The sequence below is a fragment of the Nicotiana tabacum genome, chromosome 6, assembly GCF_000715075.1.
Source record: "Nicotiana tabacum cultivar K326 chromosome 6, ASM71507v2, whole genome shotgun sequence".
Taxonomy (NCBI): Eukaryota; Viridiplantae; Streptophyta; class Magnoliopsida; order Solanales; family Solanaceae; genus Nicotiana; species Nicotiana tabacum.
In genome coordinates, this window is record NC_134085.1 from 33439346 (window position 1) to 33465898 (window position 26553).

The window sequence follows — 26553 nt, forward strand, 5'->3', positions numbered from 1 at the left end:
AAAGTGACTATAAATAATAATATTTTTAAAATATTTTAGTTTATAATAAATAGGATGTATTATTTAGGTATAGCATGTAAAATTTTCAAAAAAAAAAGAAAGAGAATATGGGCGTGGGAATTTGAATTAAAACCCCAAAATAGTTGGGAGAACTACGAGAATTGCACCAAATATATAAAGTTTACAGTCACTTTACCATTTTAATCACTTAATTATTTTTTGCCAATAAAAAGTTATCAATGATATGAAACATCCAAAAAATAAGGAAGCAAAAAATTCTTTTCAACAGGTATAATTAAAATTCGTTAAAAATACATGGACGAGACAATATAAAAGTTTGAGAAAGATTGAAAGTGATTTGGATTTGTTTGGAGCCAAAACTCATAACTGAAATAAGTTTGAGAATTTTCTCTGCACCACATGTATCTCATATATAAGCAAATATGAGTCTACATAGATATTCAGAGAATACACATAGGATACAGAGGGGATATACGAAAGATACACTAGGACTAGGGAACACACATCTTATTTTCTTCCATGATCATTTTTTACTTCGAATTTGACTCAAATTTCAATTCAAACCACCTAACCAAATCATCCCAAAATTATTGAAACTCCTTAGATGTCACGACCCTAATTTCCCTCTATAAGATGTATTGATGTGTCAAGATCCAAATCTACCATGTCCTGATGATGCCTATCGTGGAACTAGGCAAGCCGACTCTTTTACCAAACAACCCAATATTTCATTTTAAAGATTACTTCAAGCTATTTGAATAATAAAACTTTATAAGATAAGTCTGAATAACAAAGTGCGAAAAGAAAGCCCTCCATCGGGGTGCCACTAATTATGAGCATCTACTAAGAACTGTCCGATAAAACTAAGACTACTACAGTCAGGAAACCAACTAATAATATCTATAGGAAGATAAGAGGGAGAAGAGCAGGGCTGCAATTGCCATGCAGCTACCTTGCTAACTCTAATAGATCCGTGATGATGAGAACAACACTCATTAGCACGTCCCGCAATCCCTGGATCTGCACACAAAGTGCAGGGAGTAATGTGAGTACGCCAACTCAATAAGTAATAAAGGTAAATAAAGACTGAGCAGCAGTGACGAGCAATAAAACATATACAGTTCATATCGTGAAATCTCAGTAGAATACAGCAGGCTTTTAAAATCAGGGTTTTGAATCAATTCAGCTCATTTAAATCTAGTTTCGGTAAAACTATTTAAAACATCTTTCAATATTTTTCAAACAAAGTGATAACAGTGAGTAAAAATGATGAAAACATAATCAGCCCCTCGGGCAAAACTCACTCATATACAGCCTCTCAAGCAACATAAATTATAAACAGCCCCTCAGGCAAACATCACTCGTATACAACCCCTTGGGCAAACATCACTGTCACTCATATATAGCCCCCTCGGGCATACCTCACAATCACTCGTAAACAGCCCCTCGAGCATACATGAATCAAGAACAGCCCCTCGGGTAAAACATCATATCACTCACTCAGGGTACTCGTGCTCACTAGGGGTGTACAGACTCCGGAGGGGCTCCTTCAACCCAAGCGCTATAACAAGCCACCTCGTGACATAAATCAATCAGGCCCTTGGCCTCATAACAAGCCACCTCGTGGCATAAATCAATCAGGCACTCGGCCTCACAAGATCATGAATCAGTAACAACATGCTGCAGCGTGCAGCCCGGTCCCATAAATATCCTCACAAAAATAGGCCATCGGCCTCACTCAGTCATAAATCTCTCAAGCCACACGGGCTATCAGTAAAACAGGGCGCTCAGCCCAAAGTGATATTTTTATGCATCAAAACGGAGTAAGAAAGACGGAGTTATAGAATCAGTAAACATAGCATGACTGAGTATAGTCAAACAGTGAGATGATAATAAGAAAAAGGCCCCTAAGGGTCCAAACAGCTTTGGCACAAAGCCCAAATATGGCATTCAACCCAATATATAGAAATTCTTTCTAAATCATATATGTATCATATATTTTCAGTTAAATACGCAACTTTATAGTTGCTACGGGACGAACCAAGTCACAATCCCCAACGGTGCACGCCCACACGTCCGATACCTAGCATGTGTGTCATCTAAAAGTAGTAAAACAATGTGAAATCTGGGGTTTCATACCCTTAGGACTAGATTTACAATCATTACTTACCTCAAACTGGTCAAATCCCTACTCTGCGATGCTCTTTCCCCTCGACTCGGCCTCCAATCGCTCTGAATCTATTCACAACCATAACAAAACCATTAATACACGCTAATGGAATGAATTCCTCAAGGAAAACTATCAAATTAAGCAATATTGAAACCCTCTCAAACCCGGCCCAAGCCCACGTTTTGGAATCCGAAAAAATCATAAAACTAGAAAGCTCTTTAACTTACGAGTCTATACATACCAAATTCATCAAAATCCGGCTTCAAATGGTCCCTCAAATCCTCGATTCAAACTCTCCAATTTCCAAGCCCTAACCCTTCAATTTCATTTTTAATTTCTTTTAATTATATGCTTAAACAACTGAAAATCACCATAATCACGAGTATTGAGCTCAAGTAGCTTGCCTCCATGAAAATCCCCTTGATTCACTCTTCAAAACCCTTCAAAAAGTTCCAAGTCCGAACAAAAACAGTGGAAAATAACCTAAAACTCGCGAAGGGTTTAATTTATACTCTCTGCCCAGCAAAAGCTGCATTTGCAGTCAAAATATCCGCTTATGCGATGTTGCACCTTCGGAAAAACAATCTCAGGTGCGGATTCCACTTATTCCACAAAATTTGCATCTGCGGCCAACATATCGCATCTGCGGTCTCGCAGGTGCGCTTCAATACTCGCACCTGCGCTTCCAGCTCAGACCACTCATTCCCCCATCTGCGGGCCTCCTTCCGCTTCTGTGGAATTCGCACCTGCGGTCTTCCTTCCGCAGGTGCGGAAACACCAGCAGAATCACACCAGCAGTCTTCATCAACTCTCAAACACCAAAAACCAATCCGTCAACCATCCGAATCACACCCGAGGCCCTCGGGACTCAACCAATAATACCAACAAGTCAGTTATCAACATATGAACTTAGGCGAACCTTCGGAACACTCAAAAAAACATCAAAACACCAAAACACCCTCGGATTCAAGCTTAAGAACTTTCAAACTTTCAAATTCCGCAAACGATGTCGAAACCTATCAAACCTTGTCTGAATGACCTCAAATTTGGCACACATACCACAAATGATACCACGAACCTACCCCAGCTTCTGAAATTCCATTCCGACCCCGATATCAAAATTTCTACTAGCGGCCAAAAATCGTCAAATTTTCAATTTTGCCAATTCAAGCCTAATTCTACCAAGGACCTCCAAATCACATTCCGGACACGCTCCCAAGTCCAAAATCACCTAACGGAGCTAACCAACTCATAAAAATCCAAATCCGAGGTCGAATACTATAAGGTCAAAACTTAGTCAATCCTTTCAAATTTAAAGCTTCAAGCTGAGATTGTTCTTCCAAATCTATTCCGCTTAACCTGAAAACCAAAATCAATGATTTACATAAGTCATAATACATCGCACAGGGCTAGTCATGCCCGAAAACTGGCGAGCGAAGTGCAAATGCTCAAAACGGTCGGTTGGGTCGTTACATGATGGCACCTAGTCTCTACGACTAGGTAAGCCTAACAAATAATAATAACTGAACAGATATAACCAACAAGTTACTGAAAACAACTGAATAATAGATAAAAACCTTCTGAAAACAGAATCTCACAATACACACCCCAAAACCAGTGGAACTGAGTCATAAGCTCTACAAAGTATAAATAGAGTAACTACTACATCATTGTCCGAAAGAAAATACAACCGTATGAGAATAAGGAAAGGTGACTCCGAGGCCTGCGGATGCCAAGCAGGCATATCTTGAAGTCTCCGGTAAAAGCAGCTAGCAGGAAATCTCTATCGACCGGCACGAGCAGACGTACCTGGATCTATAGAAAAATATACAGAAGCGTAGTATGAGTACACCACAATGGTACCAAGTAAGTATCAAGTCTAACCTCAATAGAGTAGTGACAAGGACAGGTCAAGACACCTACTATGATATAATAAACAATATGAAAATGTAATACAAATATGTAATGAAAAATGAAGAACAACTGAGACGAAACCAAGATAATAGCATGAACTAGTACCATAAACCAACAGCGGAAATAACATAAAAGAAGCAATTAAAAAAATCAAAATCATGAATCGCACATCAATTTAAACTTCTAAAACTCATGACGAACCATACCAAATCAACTTGAAATGACCTCAAATTTGCATACAAGTCCCAAATGACACAACGGACCTATATCAACTCCCGAAGTCATAATCTGGATCTGATATCAACAAAGTCAACTCTTGGTCAAACCTATCAATCTTTTAAACCTTCAATCTTCCAAATTTTGCCAACAAGTATCAAATCAACTTACGGATTTTCAAATTCAAATCCAGACATACGCCTAAGTCCAAAATCATCATCTAGACCTACCGGAACCGTCAAAACTCTGATCCGAGGTCATTTATCCAAAAGTCAAACGTTGATCAACTCTTCTAACTTAAAGATTTCGAATTGAAAATTATTCTTCCAAACCAACTCTGATCTTCCCAAAAATCTAATGCGACTACACGTGCAAGTTATAATACATGAAATGAAGCTACTCAAGGTCTCGAAGCGCCGAACGACATGTTGGAGCTCAAACGACCGGTTGAATCGTTACACTTGTGTAGATAGTAAAACTTGCAAAATGCACTTTATAGACACCATAAAAATGGCAACTAGATATTTTGCTATTTTATTGACCATCAAATCAAGCTGTCAGGAGTTGTTTATGAGAGTTTTTACAATATATATACTATATTACAAACTATTTTACACTATTTAATTGAAGTTTACTAATTATCAAAACTAACTAGGACTTTTTTACAATGTGTATATATTTTTTCCTTAAAAAGCTCTCAAACCTTGATTAGTACCTTCAATTAAGGGGTTCAGTTATATCATTTTTTTTCTTTTTTCTTTCTCTCTCTCCTCTCTCCCTGTTCCTCTGCAACCTCCCTCCAATTCCCTAAGACAATCGTCTTCTTTGCAGAAATCCACTTTGAAATTTATGACTCAACTCCTAACAACTCAGATTCAATCGCCTCCAAACTTCTGATTCAACTTCTAATTCGTGTTTCCAACAAGAATTTATGTTACCTAGTTAATTTCTCACATAAATTTTAAGTCTCAGATGAAAAAATTCTCTGTAGTGTGACGATAGCGCTTTCAATGGTGAAACTCAAAATTGTTCCACCTCAAATATTTAGTTCCGATTAATATCCATATTTTTCAGTTTTGAACAAACATGGATTAATGCAAATGAACCGATTTGAAATTTATTCTCTAGTTTTTCTTCTTTAGCAAATTGAACAAGAAAAGAAGAATGTATTGTACAATAACATACAAATAAATTTTGTAAAAATTTAATGCAATTTGGTACATCTACAACATCATACAAATTTGATACATTTACAACAGCATACAAATTAAATATAAATTTCATTCAATTAATCATATAGTATACAACTTACATACATCTTATCTATAACTATTCATATAATATTCTTACAAGTTTAATACAACAACATACAACTTAAATATAATTTTTATAGAATATGTCTATATATGTGGTTTATATATATTTTGTATGTAGTGTATTCTTCTTCTTCTTTGACTTTTAATATGAAATTTCAACTAAACCTGTTTACCCCTAAAATTAAATAACAATTAAACTTATAATACGGTTTTAAGGATATGTGATTTCTTTATACGGTTAAAATCGGGCCTACCCGATTATGCTATCGGATTGAGACAAAGGAACCGCATCGGGGTGTAGCCTCGTAATGAATCAGACTCGAGCTAGAAGACGAGGCATCGAGTCCAAAGATCAAAGTGCCTGCCAAGATCGAGGCCAACAGCGACCAGCACCATATGTGATAGACTTCGAACGAAGCACAATAACGGGAAAGCGAGATATCCGTAGCCGGTCGAAGATCACGGCGGAAATCTCGGAATAGATCAAATCAAGAGCGATTATTTATGCCAATAATGGGATTTACTTCCGTAATTAGAATTGTACCATATTTAGGATTCCTCTACTATATAAAGAGGAGTCCCTATCATTTGTAGACACCTTAAATTCACGAATATCAAAGCAATATAATATTTCCTAGCCAGCATTCTTGTTTATCAGCTTATTGTGCCTTTAACTATTCTTGCATAACTAGCTTGAGGGTGTCCGAGCTCGAGGGCTCTGTCCAAACTCTGGTTTGCTTTATATTATTGTCAATTTTCATCATTTATCTTTACATTTATCAATTGGTATTAGGTGAAATCATATATCCTTAAAACCATATTATAAATATAATTGTTATCCAATTTTTAGGGTAAACAGTTTGGCGCCCATCGTGGGGCTAAGAATAATAGTGATTGCTTATTATTAACCTTCATAACACACACAGCTTTTACACTTGTTCTCGTAAGTGTTTTTGATTTCAGGAATCAATATGTCAAACTCTCAAGCAGCACCCACTCACACAGATATTAGCCTTGGTCTTCATGGCGAGAACGAGCACATGGTCGCCCCGGGAAATGGAATACCTCCAATCAATCTCGATGTACCACAGGTCATAGATCCAGTCGATGTCAGTTCTCGAGTCTCGTGGAGATTTAGGCGCTGACCTTGAAAATAGCATCCGTAGAGATGCCCGGGCAGCCGATCAGAATGCATAGAATGGTGAAGAAGGTGGGATTAGACTTTGAATAATATTCGACATGTTACAAACTCCGCATGCTACAATAACGAAACTCTAAAATCAGAATCGAGTACCAAGCATAATCGAACTTGATACATCACAGGAAGTTGTTCATAGGGTCGAACCTATACAGGAGATATTGAACAATAATAGATCGAGAACTGACCCTGCCATCATGAAGATGCTCGAGGAGCTCACCAAACAAATTGAATTGGGAGAAAAGAAAATTGAGGCTAATGATAAAAAGGTAGAAATGTACAACTCCCAGGTTGATCAAATACCTAGGGCACCCCCAATTTTGAAGGGTTTGAATTCAAAAAAGTTTGTACAGAATCCTTTCCCACCAAGGTGCGGCTCTGAAGCCCATTCCGAAGAAGTTCTGCATGCTAGAAATTCCCAAGTACAATGGAACCACTGATCCTAATGAGCATGTCAATTCTTATACGTGCGCAAAAAAAGGAAATGACTAAGAAGACGATGAAATTGAATATGTTCTGTTGAAAAAAATTTGGAGAAACTTTATCGAAGGGGGCAATGATATGGTACCGCAATTTGCCACCCAATTCCATCGATTCTTTTGCCATGCTTGCCAACTCATTTGTAAAGGCACACGCTGGAGCAATAAAGGTCGCGACTAGGAAGTCAAACCTCTTCAAAGTGAGACAAAAGGACAATGAGATGCTAAGGGAATTCGTATCTCGATTTCAGATGGAACGCATGGACCTACCCTCGGTTACCGATGATTGGGATGTCCAAGCCTTTACTCAGGGTTTGAACGAGCGAAGTTCGGTAGCATCACGTCAACTAAAGCAGAATTTGATTGAATATCCAGCGGTGACCTGGGTCGATGTGCATAATCGATACCAGTCAAAGATCAGAGTTGAGAATGCTCAGTTAGGAGCCCCGTCCGGTTCCATTTACCCAAATAGATCCGAAGACAGGATTCAAAGAGACATTGATAAAGAGCCCCGATCGAACAGAGATTGGTACTAACCTTATAGAACAGATCGTAGAAACAACAGACCGGGACGTAATCCCGTTTGAATTGATCGAAGGAATAGTCGAGGTCAAAATTCCCAAGGGCTCATGAGTAAGAGTGTCTTTGATAAACATGTCGAGCCTAAATAAGCACCACAGTTATCGGAATACAACTTCAGCGTCGATGCTTCAGGTATTATGTCAGCCATTGGATGAATAAAGGATACTAGGTGGCCCAGACCCCTACAGATCGATCTAGCTCAAAGGAATCCGAATCAAATGTGCAAATACAATGGAAACCATGTCAAAGAACCGAAGACTGCAGACAATTAAGGGAGGAGGTAGCTCGTTTATTCAATGAGGGTCACCTTCGAGAGTTCTTGAGTGACCGAGCCAAAAATCACTTCAAAGACTGGATGCAAATAGGAAAAACGAACAGGAAGTACCTTCAATGCTTTATCAAGTTTTGAAATTCCCAACACCGGAAGGAATCAAAACGGTGTACAGCAAACAACCAGCATCCAAAGAGATATTTGCAATTGATGAGGTAATACCAGTATCGACACTAACATCAACAAAGGGACCAAAATCGAAGGAAAAGCAGGAAGTCAAATAGCAACCACAGTCGCCAGCTTCGACCAGATCGGAACAGCAAGAAACTCTAGAGGATGATGATTATATGATACCCCGAACCTTCGTAATCCCTGACAATTTCGATGCCACGAAGTCAACGGTCGAAGAGCTGGAACAAGTCATACTAATCGAGCATCTTCTCGATCGAAAGGTATACTTGGGCACGGGGTTAACTCCCGAGCTCATGAAAAAACTCATTAACTTCCTTATTAAAAATATGGATTGTTTTACTTAGTCCCACCTTGACATGACAGGGATCCCATCGGAGATCACCACTCATCGATTGAGTTTGGGCCCATAGTTCAAACCGGTAAAGCAAAAGATAAGGCCACGGTCTAAGGTAAAGCATACATTCATCAAGGACGAGGTAACCAAACTTCTCAAAATAGGATCCATCCGAGAAGTAAAATATCCCGAATGGTTAGTTAACGTAGTTGTAGTCCACAAGAAGGGGAATAAACTTAGAATGTGCATAGACTACAAAGACTTAAACAAAGCATGCCCTAAGGACTCCTGTCCTCTGCCGAATATCGATCGCAAGCCGCGGCCGGCCACGAGATTCTCAGTTTTCTCGATGCCTACTCCGGGTACAACCAAATACAAATGAACCTGGAGGATCAGGAAAAGAATTCGTTTATTACTAAGTATGGTAGTTATTTCTATAATGTAATGTCGTTTGGGCTAAAAAATGCAGTGCTACTTATCAACGCCTAGTAAATCGAATGTTCGAAGAACAAATAGGTAAATCAATGGAGGTTTATATTGATGACAAGCTATTTAAGTCCCCACGCACAGAGGACCATTTGACACATTTGCAGGAAACCTTCGACATATTGAGAAAATACAACATCAGAGTCGTGGACATCGTTAAGGCCGTACAAAGATTAACAGGGCAGATAGCTGCTTTAAGTCGGTTCATCTCAAGGTCTTCTGATCGAAGTCACAAATTTTTGTCACTGCTCAAAATAAGAACAATTTCACTTGGACCCCGTAATGCCAATAGGCATTGGAAGAATTAAAGTGGTATCTTTCAAGCCCACCATTGCTTCATACTCCAAAAGCGGACGAGCAACTCTACTTATATTTGGCAGTCTCGAAAGTTACGGTTAGTGGTATCCTAGTTTGGGAAGAGCAAGGTACGCACTTTTCTGTTTACTACATTAGCCGAACTTTAGGTGAAGCCGAAACCCGGTACCAACACTTAGAAAAATTAGCGCTTGCTCTAATAAGTGCCTCTAGGAAATTAAAACCGTATTTTCAAAGTCACCCAATTTGTGTTGTAACCACTTATCCCCTTCGCAACATTTTGCATAAGCCCAAACTCTCGGGCCCATTGGCCAAATGGGCCATCGAAATTAGTGGGTACGATATCGAGTATCAGCCCCGAATGACTGTCAAGTCTCAAATCTTAGCAGACTTCGTGGTCGACTTCACGTGAGCCCACGTACCCAAGGTCGAAAAGGAACTATTGCTCAAATCGGGTACATCCTTGGGGGTGTGGACCCTTTTCACGGATGGTGCTTCAAATGTGAAGGGGTCCGGTCTAGGCATCATTTTGAATCTGCCCACAGGTAATATAATTAGACAATCTATCAAAACCCCTAGGTTGACGAATAATGAGGGTCGAGTATGAGGCCATGATTGCAGGTCTCGAGCTGGCTAAAAGTTTGGGAGCAGAGGTCATCGAGGCCAAGTGTGATTCCTTACTCATGGTTAACCAAGTCAACAAAACATTCGAGGTCCGAAAAGATCGAATGCAGAGGTACTTGGACAAACTACAGGTAACCCTACACTAGTTCAACGAATGGACCCTACAATATGTCCTCGAGAGCGTAACAGTGAGGCCGATGCCCTTGCAAATTTGGGGTCATCGGTCGAGGATGACGAAATTAGCTCGGGGACTGTCGTGCAACTTTCAAAGTCGGTAATCGAAAAAGGCCATGCCGAAATAAATTCCACAAGCCTAACTTAGGATTGGAGAAACAAATATATCGATTATCTGAAGAATGGGAAGCTTCCATCAGACCCTAAGGAATCGAGGACTCTGCGAACGAAAGCTACACGATTCACATTGGCCGAAGATGGAACGTTGTACAGAAGGATGTTCGATGGGTTGTTGGCAATATATTTAGGTCCGGGAGACACCGAATAGGTCCTATGAGAAATTCACGAGGGTACTTGCGGGAACCATTCCGGTGCGGAATCACTGGTTCACAAAGTCATCACAGCAGGATACTATTAGGACAGTATGGAAAAAGATACTAAGGAGTTTGTTCGAAAATGCGACAAATGCCAAAGACATGCACCGATGATCCACCAACCCAGGGAGAAACTTCATTCAGTCCTGTCCCCATGGCCGTTCATGAAATGGGGAATGCATATCGTCGGCCCTCTGCCATCGGCCCCAAGTAAAGTTAAGTTCATTTTATTTATGACTGACTATTTCTCTAAGTGGGTATAAGCACAAGCTTTCGAGAAAGTCAGAGAGAAAGAAGTTATAGACGTCATTTATGATCACATCATATGCCGATTCGGGATACCTGCCGAGATAGTATGCGACAATGGAAAACAATTTGTCGGTAGCAAAATAATGAAGTTCCTTGAGGATCACAAAATAAAAAGGATATTATCGACGTCGTATCATCCTAGTGGTAACGGACAAGCTGAATCAATAAACAAGACCATCATTCATAATCTAAAAAAGAGATTGAATGATACTAAGGGAAAATGGAGAGAAATTTTGCCTGAAGTCCTTTAGGTTTATCGAAAAACATCAAAATTTAGTATGGAGGCAACACTATTCTCCTTAGTATATGGCACTGAAGGATTGATCCTGGTCGAGGTTAGAGAACCCAGTGTCTGGTTTCGATACACGACGGAAGAATTGAATCACGAGGCTATGAACACAAGCCTCGAATTGCTGGATGAAAAATGGGAAGCCGCCCTCGTCAAAATGGCAGCACATAAACAGTGCATCGAAAGATACTACAACTGAAGAACCAATCTTCGCCACTTTCGAATCAGGGACTTAGTTCTGAGAAAAGTCACCCTCAACACTCGAGATCCAAACGAGGGGAAATGCAACCCAAATTGGAAAAGACCATATCGGGTCGTCGGAGTCATCGGAAAAGGATCTTACAAACTTGGCATGATTAACGGCAAACAATTGCCAAATAATTGGAACATATCACTCCTCAAACGATACTATTTCTAAGGTATGGCTCTCTCATTTTTTTCATTTATATTTGATGCTAACTTATTGCAGTTGTTCGATCGAAGACATCGAGAAATTCTTCAACACTAAGACCTCAGGTTTTAAAACATGCGTTGTACTCTTTTTCCCTAGATCGGTTTTTGTATCAAATGGGTTTTTCCGGCGAGGTTTTTAATGAGGCAAGAATTATTTGTGCTACCTGGGGACAATTCAATAGTATACAAGGCTTCTTTACAATCAACATCGAATACTGGGGGGCATCACCCTCAGATGTTATGTTTTCAAGGAAAATACTTCGTGTCGACAAGGTCTCGATAGGTAAATTTTGTAAAGGGTCAAACGATCGAATGAACTGTGCCCATGTAGATTACTCGAGCCCTAATAGCAGAACATGTACGCATGAATGATCTATTGAAAGAAGTATCTTTTCCCTACCAAATGTTCCATGCCTTAGTGAAATTTCTACTTTACAATTTCATACTTACGATCTATTGTGAGAACTGGCTCAAGAGCCAATCACAACTAAAGCTCGAGCAATTAACCCCGTACTCGGGACTGCTGTCCGAAAATTGGCGTGCCCGAATTATTAAACTTCAAAATCATAAGACCTTAAAAAGGAAATCTTCAATTTTTTAGGACAAGGCCTCGTCCCTCGGGGACTAATACTTCGAACAAGTTCGAAGTATAATGGGGAAATAAGCCCAAGAGGCAAATCTTAAGGCTACGGCCAAACTAACGCGGTTCGAAGACATCTGAATTCCGTAATAAGAACAGGTCTTATAATATCTTCACAAAACCAGCTAAAAAAGGATACCCTTGGCAAATTTACATAGGGTCTTGATAACATCAACCCTTGAAAACCTTAAGAGGTACCAAATTGTTTGAACTCTCGAACAAACTTATGTTAAGGCATAACAAAGTTTTTCGATAACACTGAACCATATTGGGTAAAAAATTATCTCATGCTACGGCATAACAAATTTTTATATGATTAAACTTTTTAAGCTGAAAAAGGGGAAAACGCCACTCTTTTAAAGGCCATATCGGCCCGATTCAAGAGCCTAAGGGCCATTATTTTGTTGAGTTTGGAAATTCACCTTCGCTTAACCGAAACCTAAGGGTTTTTTCTACTCCGAGTTCGAGCAAGTACTCACTCAATTATAGAGACTATACTAATCTGATCCGACCAAATTTTTACAAGACAACAACGTGAGTCAAAATTCTCGCAAGTTATAAAGTGCACTAGAATTGTCATAAGGCGGAAGCAAAATAAAGCTTTCACAAAACAAGAATTGGAGACAAATCGGAAAGAAAATGGATCTTTCATATATGTAAAAATACTTATAAAGACCACTCAGGGTCCTACACAAAATATCCAAAAAAAAAGAAAAAAGAATTCTACTTGCCTAATCTTCCCTAGGAGCCTCATCTTCATCTTCTCCACTCACGGACCCACTCCCACTCCCGGAATCATCGTCATCAGAATAAAGTAGCGTTCTAGCTTCAGCCTCGAGTACTTTCGCACTCTCGATCTTGGCAGCAAGGTCAAACCCACGAGCATGAATCTCCTCGAGAGTCTCTCCGACACTGGCATTTGGCATGCTGGGCAACGCAGAATGCTCGAGCCTGAGCGGCATCGGAGATTTCCTTTGCTTGATCGTGAGCAGGTTCAGCATTAGCTCTATAGACGACCATAACTACTTCTACATCAGCTTTGTTTTTTGTGCCTTAGATGCGGCCTTCGCGAGCTCAGCGGCCAATCAAGCATCAAGCTCCTCGATCTTCTTGGTGTGGACCAAATTTTCCTCCTTCATACTTTGGAGCTGATGCTCGACCAATGACAATTGAGCTCGAGCAGCCTCTTTCTCTGAGGCAAGGCGATCCATATTTTGTTTCCATCCTAAAGTCTCCACCTCCTTCATCTTGGCCTCCTCACGAAGCTGCTCGATCTTTTTAGCACTCTACTGAACCTACAGGATTGGAGTGTTAGTCGTCATTTCTAGATAAACATAACGAGCTTTCAAAAATATTTATATTACCTGCTCAATTAGGTCGGTTTGCCCTTTATGAGTTGTTGCCAATTCAGCTCGGAGGTCCTTGATCTCCTCTTCCTTTTGCTCAATGAGAAGTTTTAGGGAATTTCTCTCCTCTATATGCCTTTTGAGATCGGCCTCACACCAGTTCATATCTGCCTGGGATTTAGAAAACGCTTCCCGATGGAGCGTCAAAGCCTATGAAGAAAGAAAGGAAATCAGACAAAGGTCGCCCTCAGTTATCGAGCATATGTATCTCGACATTGGCTCACATCAGCCAGGGACCGACGAGGGTTTCTCAACCTTGAAATCGGAAATGAGATCGCACACCTCGGGAATATACTTTTCGATGCGTGGCTCCACCGAGATTTTATCGTCGGCCGACCGCGATGAAGAAGCTTTCTCCTTTTGGGGAACGGTTTTTGATGTTTTTGCCATTTTTATGTGTATTCAGAGAAAGAGGAAAATTAGATTTGTTGCTTTGAGAAAAGGTAGACAACGGGATTCAAAGAACTTGCATAATTGAAAAACTTGAAGGAAGTAAAGTGTTCAGATTATTAAAGAGAAGTTTTGAAAGTAAAGTTTGAGAAAATTATGGAGAAGATCTATTTATAATGTGTGCTATGATGGTTTGAAGACACCAGTGGCCGACCATCAACTGACGCTCATTATGATTTTGGGAATTGTACCGACGCGACGCTTTAGTTGCTTCCGTCGCTTACGTCACGAGAATGACATCATGATAGATCGAGGTATAAAATCGAAGGCTCATTTCGTTTATTTTTATTACATTCCAAGAAACGAGTGGACTATCTGTATACGATTAAAATCGGGCCTACCTGATTGTGTTATCTGATCAAGATAAAGGAATCGCATAGGGGGGTAGCCTCGTAATGAATCAGACCCAAGCTCGAAGACGAGGCATCGAGTCCAAAGATCGAAGTGCCTGCCAAGATCTAGGCTAACAGTGACTGAAGCCATATGTGACAGACTTCGAACGAAGCACAATAACGGAAAAGCGAGATATTCGTAACCGGTCGAAGATCACGGCGGAAATCTCGGAACATATCAAATCAAGGGCAGTTATTTATGCCAATTATGTGATTTACTTTCGTAATTAGAATTGTACCATATTTAGGATTCCTCTACTATATAAAGAGGAGTCCCCATCATTTGTAGACACCTTACATTCACGAATATCAAAGCAATATAATATTTCTTAGCTTACATTCTTGTTCATCAGCTTATTATGCCTTTAACTATTCTTGCATAACTAGCTCGAGGGTGTCCGAGCTCGAGGGCCTGTCCAAATGCTGGTTTACTTTATATTATTGTCAATTTGCATCACTTATTTACATTTATCAATCGGTATTAGGTGAAATCACATATCCTTAAAACCACATTATAAATTTGATTGTTGTCTAAATTTTAGGGTAAACAAAAACCAACTCTAATCTTCCTCTGTCCTCTCCTCTCTCCCTCTTACTTTGGCACATCCTTTCTATACCACTAACTAATGTTAGAATCCGCGCGATGCGCGAATAATTTGACGGAATATTAATCTTATAAAATTATGATCTAATATATCATATTATTTTAATAAATATTAATTACTATTTTATTATTTAATATAGCATACATAAATATAATAAAATCTATACAAAATCAAAAGATAGAAAGTATTATAGTGATCAACTAATTTGTTTATTCCTTGTTTATTCTTTATTAAATTAGCAAGTACTTAGTAATATACATTTACTAATATGATTTTTTTATTAACTTGTCAATTGGTTTAATATTTTGATACTACTTCTCTTCTAGTAGAACAGACGTATATATTTTCTTATTCTGGAAAATATATATTTTTATACTTATGTTGTACAGTTTAAAATTCTAAATTTATCAATAATTTTCTTGAGTGTTATTTATATATTTTTTGTTTATTAATTAATTCAAAATATAAATATTATAAAATTATCTTTATCCACCTCTTTTCGTACACGCATTTCTACTATAATATTTGATTAATTTTCTCATTTATATTTACTGAAAATTTAAATAATATAACTTGTTTACTAAATTATAATTTTGAATTCATCAAAAGTATAAAAAGATAAGCCTTTTATTATTTTTATAAAAATGTACTAATATTTTTAGTAATTAATAAAATGTGCTTTATATATAATATATTATCTTATGTATAATATCCTAATAGTTTCTTTATATTTTTATACTTTTCATTATGAAATTATGTGTTCTATTTACTAACTAAATTTTCCTAGATGAGAAATTTAATTAGTATATGTATATTTACGATATCATTTGATTTTTTTTTAGTATTCTTCATTTATGAATATTTTTTTATTATGATTTAGTTATGTGTATATGTATGACTTTTCTCATAATAATTCTAACTATTTATATATATTTGTTTCTTGGTTATCTAATTGTATTATCCATTACTTAATATTGTTAAACATTTTGTTGTTTTTTTATTTTTTATTGATAAGTATAAGCTATCTTTATTTATTAATTCAAGTAGTGTAACCAATTAATCCAAAATTTAAAATTCAAAAAAAAAATAATTAGAGTAGTAGTTTATTTTATCTTAACAATACCATTTGGCTTTTTTTGGTTAAGACACTTGTCTTAATGTAGTGCTTTTGCTTCTCCTATTCTATATAGAAGATAGAATAGAAGATATAGATAGAAGATTGTAAAATAATTTTAAAACTCCACTTTGATTGAGTAGAATATTTTTTTTGTATTTTTGTTTTTTATTGATAAGTATAAGCGATCTATATTTATTAATTCAAGTAGTGTAACCAATTAATTCAAAATTTTAAATTAAAAAAAATAGTTAAAATAATAATTTATTTTATCTTAACAATGCCATTTGGCTTTTTGTGGTCAAAATACGTGTCTTAATGTAGTGCTTTTGCTTCTCCTAAGATAGAAGATTCTATATAGATAGAAGATTCTTTTTTCTATAGCTGACTTAAGCTATGGTTATTGAAGGGGTTGGGCTGATCTTTTCGGAATTTGCTGTTGTTTTTTGAATGGTTTTAACGGCGACAGATTTTGATTTTTTTTAAAAAAAATAATTGGGCATGAGATTGTACAATGAGATTTGTGTTTAACAGTAGGTGGAGAAGAAATAAGGAAACAAGTTTATTTATTTATTTTATTTTATTTTTTAAAAAAGAAGAAGAACAGAAATCATGTATATCGGAATAATTGATAGCGAGGGAGGTTGACGATAGGCTCTGCAAAAAAAGATTTTCGGTAATTGGTTACGTGATGGGGGTAGGGGGGAGGATAAGCTACCTATGTAAAATGCCTAATATTAAAGAATTCTTATTTATAATTAATTTATGTATATAATTAGTAAATTATATATTAAATTTTAATTAAGTTAAAACCTCTCTAGTTAGTGAGAGTAAATAAGTTTCTAATATAATACATAATTAGTTAAAATCCCTTATTTTATTATGCAATTTTTTATGGCATTGAAAAAAATTAGAAGCCTAGCCACTTTATAATACAAAAATAATTTAAAGCTAATATTTGTAGTGTTTTATGAGTCTGGCTAATAGTAACAAAAAAAATTTAGGGGCGTCAAACTGAGTAGTTTTGTCAAGATAATTATGGACAGCTGAAGCCAGTTTTAAAGTTTATTCAAGAATAATTGATCTAAATAGTCATCCACTCAATCATTCTAAATAAAAATAACTGACGATTATACATATACAAAAGATCTTTCCCTAAAGATACTTGGACTACCTATGAATATTTTGATAATGACATAAATCAAGGTGTTGGTTGAATCAGGAATGGTAAGGCCATCCTTAAGAATTGGTTCTCCTGTCGAATCAACTCGAACACTTAATAGAATTTGGTTTTTATCTTCTTCGCTAAGATGGGTATCCCACCATCCTTTAAATTGACCTGTGAAACTGCTACTAAGACATGAGTAGTAAGCTGGTCAGAACAGTTATGAGAAGTTCGGTATGCAGTGACTATCATAGTCATTTGTTGTAATTTGACCAGAATATTGTATTCAGAACAACCATCTATGTTACATTCATAGATATTATTGGCATTATAGTTGTTTTGCATAACATTAGGTCTTTCTTCTAAGGCTACATCAGGATATTATTTGGCTATATAAAAATAAAAAAAAAGAAGCAATATATCTATAGATCTAAGTATTTGGCTCTCTCTATATATAGTGGCTATAAAAGGTAAACAGTGAATTCGATGGGCTATTTGCCTAAAGATACCTTTTTTCAACCAAAAAGAATGGGCTTTTGGTGTGGTTTCGCTCTGTTTAGGCCTATATCTATATGGGCTTGGAGCGTTACCATAGGTTAAACAATCAAAGCCGTCCCCTAGATAATCAGACGGCTAATATGCAATCTGCTGCGAGTGCGCTCTTTGGAGTGTATATAAATGGAGATAGAGCAGAGAGAGAAGACGAGGAAGAAGAAGAAACCCCCACCCGCTCCACCTTTTCCAATTTCATCATACACAAAGACAGTTTTCTCTCAGAAAGAAACAGTCTCCGGAAAAAACACTTGTTCAAACTCATGAACTGATCCGAAATTGATAGCCATATAGACCACGAAAGAGAAGAATTTGGTGCTGGAATTTTCTGATTTTCATAAAAAAACTTTCACTTGTTGGGGAAACCCTTTTGCTGTATCTTCTTATTTCTGATGAAAAATCTTCAAATTTGAGGTATACAGTATTTGTTTTCATCTTTTTCTTATCTTCTCCCATGTTCAAACATTCACCCCTCCGATTCCCTTGTATTTCAGCCCTCAAAACCTCATCTTGTGGTTTGTATTTTCAAGGATTTCCTGTATCAAACACAGATCTTGAGGTAACTAGATGTTTGTGGTTTGTATTTACTTTTTGTATCTGAAGAGAATCTAAATAAATGTTTTGTTTTTTGAAAGGGAGGATGGAGAAGGAAGAGAAGAATGAGGAAACAGAAGTATTGTGTTTGCAGTGGGGAAGTAGAAAGAGACTCCGATGTGTGAGAGTCAGAGGACCCCAACCTTGTAGATTTCGCCGCAAAATATCATCATCTCATTTCGCCGCAACTAAAGACACCCTTTTCCCTCTTACCCCTCCTCGTTTTACCAGGTTTGTCAATTCTCTCTGAGCAAATCTGGAAACAAAGAGAAGGGAAGGGAAATCCGTTTTTTTTTCACTTTTGGGTACCGGAGAAAATGGAAACTGTTGATACAGAAATGTTTCTTTTCTGTATCTATACCAATTGGGAACTCTTTTTTAAATATCTGGAAAACTTTCTTCTTCAAGTTCGTAAATTTTCTGAAATTTTTGAGAAACTGGAAAGAAAATCTATCTTCTCTCCTCTTTTTTCCTTTTGGTTACCCAGAAAAGATACAAAATTTTTTGTGAAAAAATTCAGTAAATTGGGAAATCTGCGCAGTTTTTGCAACTTTTTTCTATCCCAATCTGGAAAATTTCCTGTTTCCTTCACATTTTGCTGAAAAAAAACCTGTTTCTCCGGAGAAAAAGCGCGTAGTACAAACATTTTTAATATTTTTCTTTACTTATTTGGGTCCCGAGGAATTTATAAAATCTTGCTGAAAAATGGTCAGTGCGGGATTAAGGAAAGTTTCCTTCCTTTTTAGATCCCAAATAGGAAAATAAGAAACTTTAATCGGAGGTCTGCAAATTTTTCTTTCATTTTCCTTTATAATTTTTTGGTATTGTGTTTTGGTAGCAGGAATTTAGAATCGGCGATGCTTAGATCTGAGGCAAGAAAATCATGTTCACCGGAGAAAGAGGAAAGGTGTTACACAACAAGAGGATCAGCGGAGGAAAACGGCAAAATTCTGGTGGATACCGCTGCCGTAAGTGGCGGCGAGAATAACATAGTTTGGCCAAAGTTGTATATAAGTTTGTCAAGCAAAGAGAAAGAAGAAGATTTCATGGCTATGAAAGGTTGTAAACTTCCTCAAAGACCTAAAAAGAGGGCTAAACTTATTCAAAGAACTTTACTTGTAAGTCCCCTACTTTATGAGATTCTTTTTTTCCCTTTTATTATATGGGTTGGGTAAAGACTGATCTTTTTTGTTTCATCGTCGGCTCCGGTGCCGGAAAATGGTGCAGTTGGTGAGTCCGGGAGCATGGTTGACGGATATGTCTTTAGAGAGGTATGAAGTCAGAGAGAAGAAGACTTCCAAAAAGGTACCAAAGTGCTTTATCTTCTTTTTTGTGTTTTGGGGGTTTGCCTCAGTTTTTCCTTTTTCGGTGCTCTTTTACCTCTTTTATTGACGTTTTTCAAAAACAATTTTTTTTATTGACGTTTCATAATACTTTCCCCCCTTCAGTTTGTTAAAACAATTTTTTTTTGTATGTTTATGGGGATTGGTTTATTTACATGGAAACTTGGGTGGTTTTGGTGCAGAGACCAAGAGGGTTGAAAGCCATGGGCAGCGTAGAGAGCGATTCCGAATGACAAAGGCTCTAAGCTTTCTGCTCCCTTTCTTTTGGGGTACATTTTTGTTTTCCATGCCAATTTTTGGGGACAGATTATTTATTTAGTTGTCACGAATTTGCTGTTGATGAGAAGATGGGGAATCATGGTTGTATCTATTGGAAATCTATCCACAATTTGTAGTTCTAGTGCCATTCCTTTTTATGTGAAATCAAAGTAATTCCCTCCCCCCTCCCAAATTTCGAGCCTAAATGCAGTAATTTTATGATAAACTGGACTCGTTTAAAAATCACTTAAATGTGGACTTTAAAATACGATGAGCCTACTAGCGAAGGCATGACTCCTATACGGCAGTCTGAAAATAGGCAAGAGATGAGGATATTGCTGCATCAAAATTTTGACCAAAGACTAGCTGCCTCTTTGCACATGTAATAATGTCCTTTCGTTGTCTTTATTGTAGAGCGATAACAGTGAAGTATTACTTTACTGTTAAGGAGATCTAAAAAGTCATTCTATATGATGCAAGTTTCTCACTATCAACAAGAGCAAGAGTCCGTTGATTTCATTGATGAAAAGAACTAGGAGTAACTGATAAGTTCTGAAAAATCATTTTAATTTGTTAAAATTATATAACAATAAAATTAATAAAATTTCACAAGTTGGGTATGGGGAGGGTAGAGTGTACATAGATTTTATCCTTACTTTATGAGGATAGAGATGTTGTTTTCGGTAGACCTCAGCTCAAGAACAAAAAAGGCAAGGTAATAGCCAACATAGGCAAATGACACTATATAATAACAAAGTTTTAGGAATATAAAAATACAAGAATACTATAAATAGTATAGGTAAGAATGACATACCGTGTAATAATAAGCAACTAGGAATCAAGGGCTGCTCAACAAGATTGGAGGCCTAAAACGAAAATTTAATTGGAGGCTTTTGTTGAAACAAAACCTTCTAGCTTTTTGTTTATAAAATATTTATTTTATAAACCATTTAATAGCTTTTTGTTTATAAACCATTTAATCACTCTTAAGATATTGTTGATGTTTGGAAATAAAATTAGATTCAAAGTTGATAACTTGATATTGAAATAATTATTTAGCTTTCCAATATACTTGTTGCAATGCTTGAAGCTTGGAGAGGAAAAAAAGTTAAAGAATGTGCGATATAGCTTATTGAATAGTATTCTTTCGCTCTTGTTATTTATTTACAAAATAATAACCCTTTTTTAACGGAACAATAAAACTAATCGAAAACTTGGACTTTTGCAGAAACCAAAAGAGAAAAGATAAGAGTGTAGTGCACATTTTCAATGGGAAATATAAAAAATGAGATTTGGACTATTAAAAATATTAAAATAGAGACTCTAAAAGTTTATTACACATTTTCTAGTGAGAAATATAAAAAAGAGAAAAATAATGTAGGTATTTAACCTACTTTAATAAGATATTTCGGGTCTGAACCCTATGAACTTGTTAGAGTGAGCTTTCCTTTTTACTAGGCCTTAGACAATGCAAATTCAAATTAGTCAGGGCTTCAATACAAATACCAAACGCATATTAAAAAAAATTGGGCTCCAAAAATTTTAGGGCCCAAAGCGTTTGCTTTAGTTGCTCGACCCTCGAGCCGCCCTTTTCTAAAAACACAAGTCAGCTACCACCAAATCAAAAGCTTTAGTGAAAACCAGCAACGAAATACCATCCTCATTCCTAACTTCAAAACTAAGCCCGCCATGCACATCGTTGTAGCCCCTAGCCATCTCCCAAATATGACCATTAAAACACCTACTATGAATAACTTGTCGGTGTGTAGAGTACATAGCATCACCTCATCCAAAAAAATTCCAGAAGTGCCTTTTAACCTCCTCATTCAAGCACGCATGTGATGCATATGCACTAATAATATTTAAAGTAAGCCCACCAACCACTAGCTTAGTAACCATTAATCTATCGTTCGCCCTCTTAACATCCAGCTCTCTGAGGTCTCTAAAAAATACCCACCCTATTTTTGCCCCTAGGACCTCCTGAATGCCATAGTTTATACCCGTAAATATTCCATGCCATAGTACACATCTGTCTATTCTCCTAAACACACGCTATATTAATCTTCTTCTTCTAGAAAATCTTTCTTAATCTTATCGACTTATCGACTTCCCCATTAATGTCCCTATATTCCAGAACCCAACTTTTAGCCTAGCGGAACCCTTACCCCCTTACCACCCTTGCCTCCCGCCTTCGCCCCACCTGAGGACATGACCTCACTCCACCGTCACCCACCCTAGCCACTCTAATCTAAGGGATATTACGCATGTACCACTATAACACGCATCAAGATAAACTAGGATTATCAAATATAGTCTCCAAATTAAGGCACTAGTTGTAAGCAAATACAAACAAGCAAGCAAGAGTTAAATATAGTGGTTAAACTAGAGCAACAAGTCAAGATAACAATTAGGATAAAGGAAGGCACGATGAAATTAGCAGTCGATAATTGAAAGTAAGCACTAATTGAAAGTAAACACTCAAGAATTATTCTTTAACAAGTGCAGCCTAATTAACTAATAGAAGGAAGGCACGTCAAAACTAGCAATCACTAATTGTAAGTAAGCACTAATTAAAAATAAACACTCAAGAATGATTCTTTAACTAGTGAAATTAATTTAACTAATAGAAGGAAGACAGAGAAATTGATCGGTGGATTGGAGGTATCAACTCCAAAAAGATTTTAAAAAAACCCTGGATGATCGTAGTAGATGCTGAGGTGATGTTGCAACAGTGGCCTGAGTCGATTTCGAGCAATCCACGCACCTCCACGCGTTGTCATCGCCAATAGTAGAATATGCCATTCCGATGGCATTGGTAGGTTGGTGGTGGTAGGTTGGTACCTGGAAAATTAAAGGGAGAGGGGCGAGGGTACCAAACGGAAAAAGAAACGGAAGAAACAGGAAGGATGATGTTGTTGCCTCAGCTCCGGCAGGTCGGCCAAAAAAAGAACGAAGGAAAGAGAAAGAGGACATTTTGTGCTGGGAAAGAAAGGGGAAGTAGGGAAAGTAGATGAGAAGGGAGATAGGAGAAAGAAAGAGGGGAAAGAGATAGAGAAAGAGATGAGTTTGGTAGTAGAAAAAGAGAGAAGGAGAGAGTGGCTACTTACCTGCGTCAATTTCCGATATGGTTCCCATGGGTGGCGGGTGGCGAAGACACGTTACCAGTGAGATAAGCGAGGAAAGAGAGAGAGAGAGAGCACGCAGAATCGTGGAGAGCGAGTTAAAGCTGAATTTGTTTTTTTTTTTGGTTAAATTATATTATAACTGGATATATATAGAGAGAGAGAAATATTAACGCTGACTAAGCAATATATTTTATTAAAAAAGCATGACTAAATGCTTTTTATTAAAGTAACTGAATTGCCCATAAAGTTTTATATAAATACAAAATTTTAAAAGAAAAATTGTGTAAAAAGAACGAATGTTGAAAATAGTAAATAAAGAAATTAGGGTTTTGCTTTTGGTTTCGAAATTACAAGAAATATTAAAGGTTAAGTAAATTTTTGTAAAATTAATATAGTACTTATATGCAGTAGAGCCGTTAATATGGGTTTGGTCCGTTGGACCAGTCCAGCCTATCTCGTGATTTAGCAGGGTTGGGCTAGAGTTTTTGGAGCCCATTTAAAAATGAGGCTTTTAAGCCCGCCCCGAATAAGCCCGTGGGATGTGAGACTTGACTGAGGCTGGGCTAGGCCAGCCAGTGGGCCTAAAAAAATATTTATTTAAAATATATGATATTTATTTAAAATATATGAAATATTAAAAGTGTACTGCATTTGGCGATGGAAAGTTAGAATTGGATCTTTACTTAGAGGAAACAAAGCTTGATCTTGAGAAGTTCTAAAAGATGGATGTTGTCATATATTGGAAGGACCATTCTAGAAATATCCCGATCTTTCAGTGATGGCGCGTGATGTACTTAGTATTCCTATTACCACTGTAGCATCGGAATTAGCATTTAGCATTGGTGGGCATGTTTTGACAAAGTACAGAAGCTGCATCCATCATGAAAATGCCCAAAAACTTGTTATTACTCGAAATTGGATGCACGACTTTTCCCAAACTCAAACTGGTAATATTTTTATATGAATTTGAATATTATTAGTTTTTAAAATTTAATTATTCTTAATATTTAATTAATTAATATTTCATATGAATTGTAGATGTAGATGAAAGTGAAGATGTTAAGACAACCTTGTTACAAGTGGATTCAAATGTGTTTGATGAAAATAATGTGTTGGATGTCCCATAGGCGTCATGGACGTTCTCTTGAATAGTTTGTTTTGAGTTTTGATTTTTAGTGAATGAAATATAGTCTTGTCTTTTACTTTTTTTAGTGTTTATTGTGATATATTGGAACAATATAAATCTATACTATATTAAAAGCACGAAGACCCTTAGTGAAATATCGTTCGTCGTTTTTACCCCTTTAAAATAGAATTCACAGTGGACAAAATAGTCACATAATTATTTCCTAATATTTAACACTTTGAAATCAACTAAAACATTGTTCATTAGAATTTTCCTTATTTGATTTGTCTCGTTAGAAGTCCTAATAATTAGGACACAAAAATCAAATAAGATTTACTTTTTATAAATTTTTTACCTTTTAAATTAATGAGATTTATTTTACCATAGTTCTGAATTGAGAATATTGTTTCTCTGTAAGTATTTGTTCATTTATTTTTATTTGATATTAAATATCTTTTCCAATAACAACAAAAATTATTTAAAAAGTACAAAAGTATAGAAAGCAAGCTTTTTTTCTTATAAGAACAATGACGAAAACATTGTGTAATTTTTGTCTTTTAATCAATTTGTCTCTTTATTTCCTTTTCAAACGAAAGTAATTAATATTCTTAAAATTTTAATGGGTAAGTTTTCATTTAACAACTAAATATATCTATTTTATTTGGTTTAAATGATAAAATTTCAGTCTAAACGTTGGCAAATTTATCTAAAAAAGAAGAAATATATAGTTAAAATAAATAATCGGTGCATCTAAAAGATATATAAAAAGAAACATTATGTAGTTTGTACTGCATTATTTTGCTTAAAACTTTTTCTTTGTAAAAAATAATGGAGCTTTAAGCAAGTATATTTACATATTTTTTCTCCCCAAAAAAATACACAGTTGAAATAAAATAAATAGTTATTGCATGTAAAGGAAAAATAAAAATAAAGTATACCAATTGCAACTTCATTATTTTGGTTGTACATATTTTATTAGGCAAAAAAATAATGGAGCTCCAACCAACTTTTTTGTACTAATTTGACTCGAAAATAAAAAATATACAATTAAAATAAATAGTCATTTGTCTAAGGAAAAATAACAAGAAATACATTGTTGGTACTCCATTATTTTGGATAAAACCTTTTTTGTTTGGCTCAAATGATGGAGTTTCAGTTAAGATTTATTACAAATTTGACCCCAAAAAAGAAATACACAATTGAATCATAGCCATTATTTCCAAATAAGAAAATTTAAAAATATAAAATTAAACGGGGATAAGATATGCATTGTATTAAGGAGAAGAAAAAAGAAATACACAATTCATATGAATAACTATTGTATATAACTATGTGATAACTGACGAAAGATACTTTATCTGACAACCACTCTCACACGCCTAAATGAGCGTGTCAATGCACTTTGTCATGTCAGCGACCATGGGATATCTACTATCAAATAATAAAGTTCGAATGAGAAACTAAGACTACGAGCAAGTTAGGTGTGTAACTAATAATATGTGCCAAAATTAAAATTTTCTTAGCATAAACTTCATGTTTTGCTCATAATTAATATATCCTTTCAGAATCTATTAACATTAAGAAATTCCATGACAATCTTAGACTCTTAGGGGTGGTTTGATACACGGGATAAGGTGGGATACAGTATGATACTAAATTTATACTATGTTAGGTTGGTAGTATAATGGTTGGTGGTATAAATTTATTCCGGGATAAATCTATACCAACAACCAAATATGGTATAAACTTTGTCCCAAACTTAATCCTGAATATCTCATCTTATCCCACCTTATCCCATCTAAACTGGTATTATTTTATCCCACATCTCACCTGGGATAAATTAGTCTAAGGATTATAATCTTAGAATTCTAATACCAGGATAATTTAGTCTACGTATCAAATGATCTCTTACTTCCATAGAAAGAAATTTTCAAATGTAAAGTTATGTACTAGGACAGAGAAAGAAAGCCAATTACAAAACGAAGGAAGAGCTGATTAATGAAAACATAACAATTGAAACCAATACATTTGCAATAGCATTTTTTATTCGGTTGAAAATAATTATT

The 26553-nt window shown here is 36.2% G+C and overlaps 1 protein-coding gene across 4 annotated transcripts; it reads left to right on the top strand.

Moving 5' to 3' along the window:
- The first annotated feature begins 18187 nt into the window (after positions 1–18187).
- Positions 18188–20384, top strand: LOC107780096 (uncharacterized). 4 transcript variants are annotated; one of them, XM_016600616.2, is made up of 6 exons: positions 18188–18455; positions 18536–18600; positions 18677–18866; positions 19477–19753; positions 19863–19940; positions 20161–20384. In XM_016600616.2, exons 3-6 carry the CDS (start codon positions 18682–18684, stop codon positions 20209–20211), a joined length of 591 nt encoding a protein of 196 aa, XP_016456102.1. In that variant the 5' UTR covers positions 18188–18455; positions 18536–18600; positions 18677–18681; the 3' UTR covers positions 20212–20384. The 4 variants fall into 4 exon arrangements, with proteins under 4 accessions (XP_016456102.1, XP_075110771.1, XP_016456103.1 ...); XM_075254670.1 differs by having other exon boundaries at positions 18194–18455; positions 19474–19753; XM_016600617.2 differs by having other exon boundaries at positions 18194–18455; positions 18572–18600.
- The last annotated feature ends 6169 nt before the right edge of the window (positions 20385–26553 follow it).

What these genes read in the sequence shown, in the direction of transcription:
- LOC107780096 (XM_075254670.1), top strand. Translation starts at nt 18,682, where the DNA reads ATGGAGAAGGAAGAGAAGAATGAGGAAACAGAAGTATTGTGTTTGCAG. An exon ending in ACCCCTCCTCGTTTTACCAG is followed by an intron (nt 18,867 to 19,473) that starts GTTTGTCAATTC and finishes GTGTTTTGGTAG; the next exon opens with CAGGAATTTAGAATCGGCGA. An exon ending in TTATTCAAAGAACTTTACTT is followed by an intron (nt 19,754 to 19,862) that starts GTAAGTCCCCTA and finishes AAAATGGTGCAG; the next exon opens with TTGGTGAGTCCGGGAGCATG.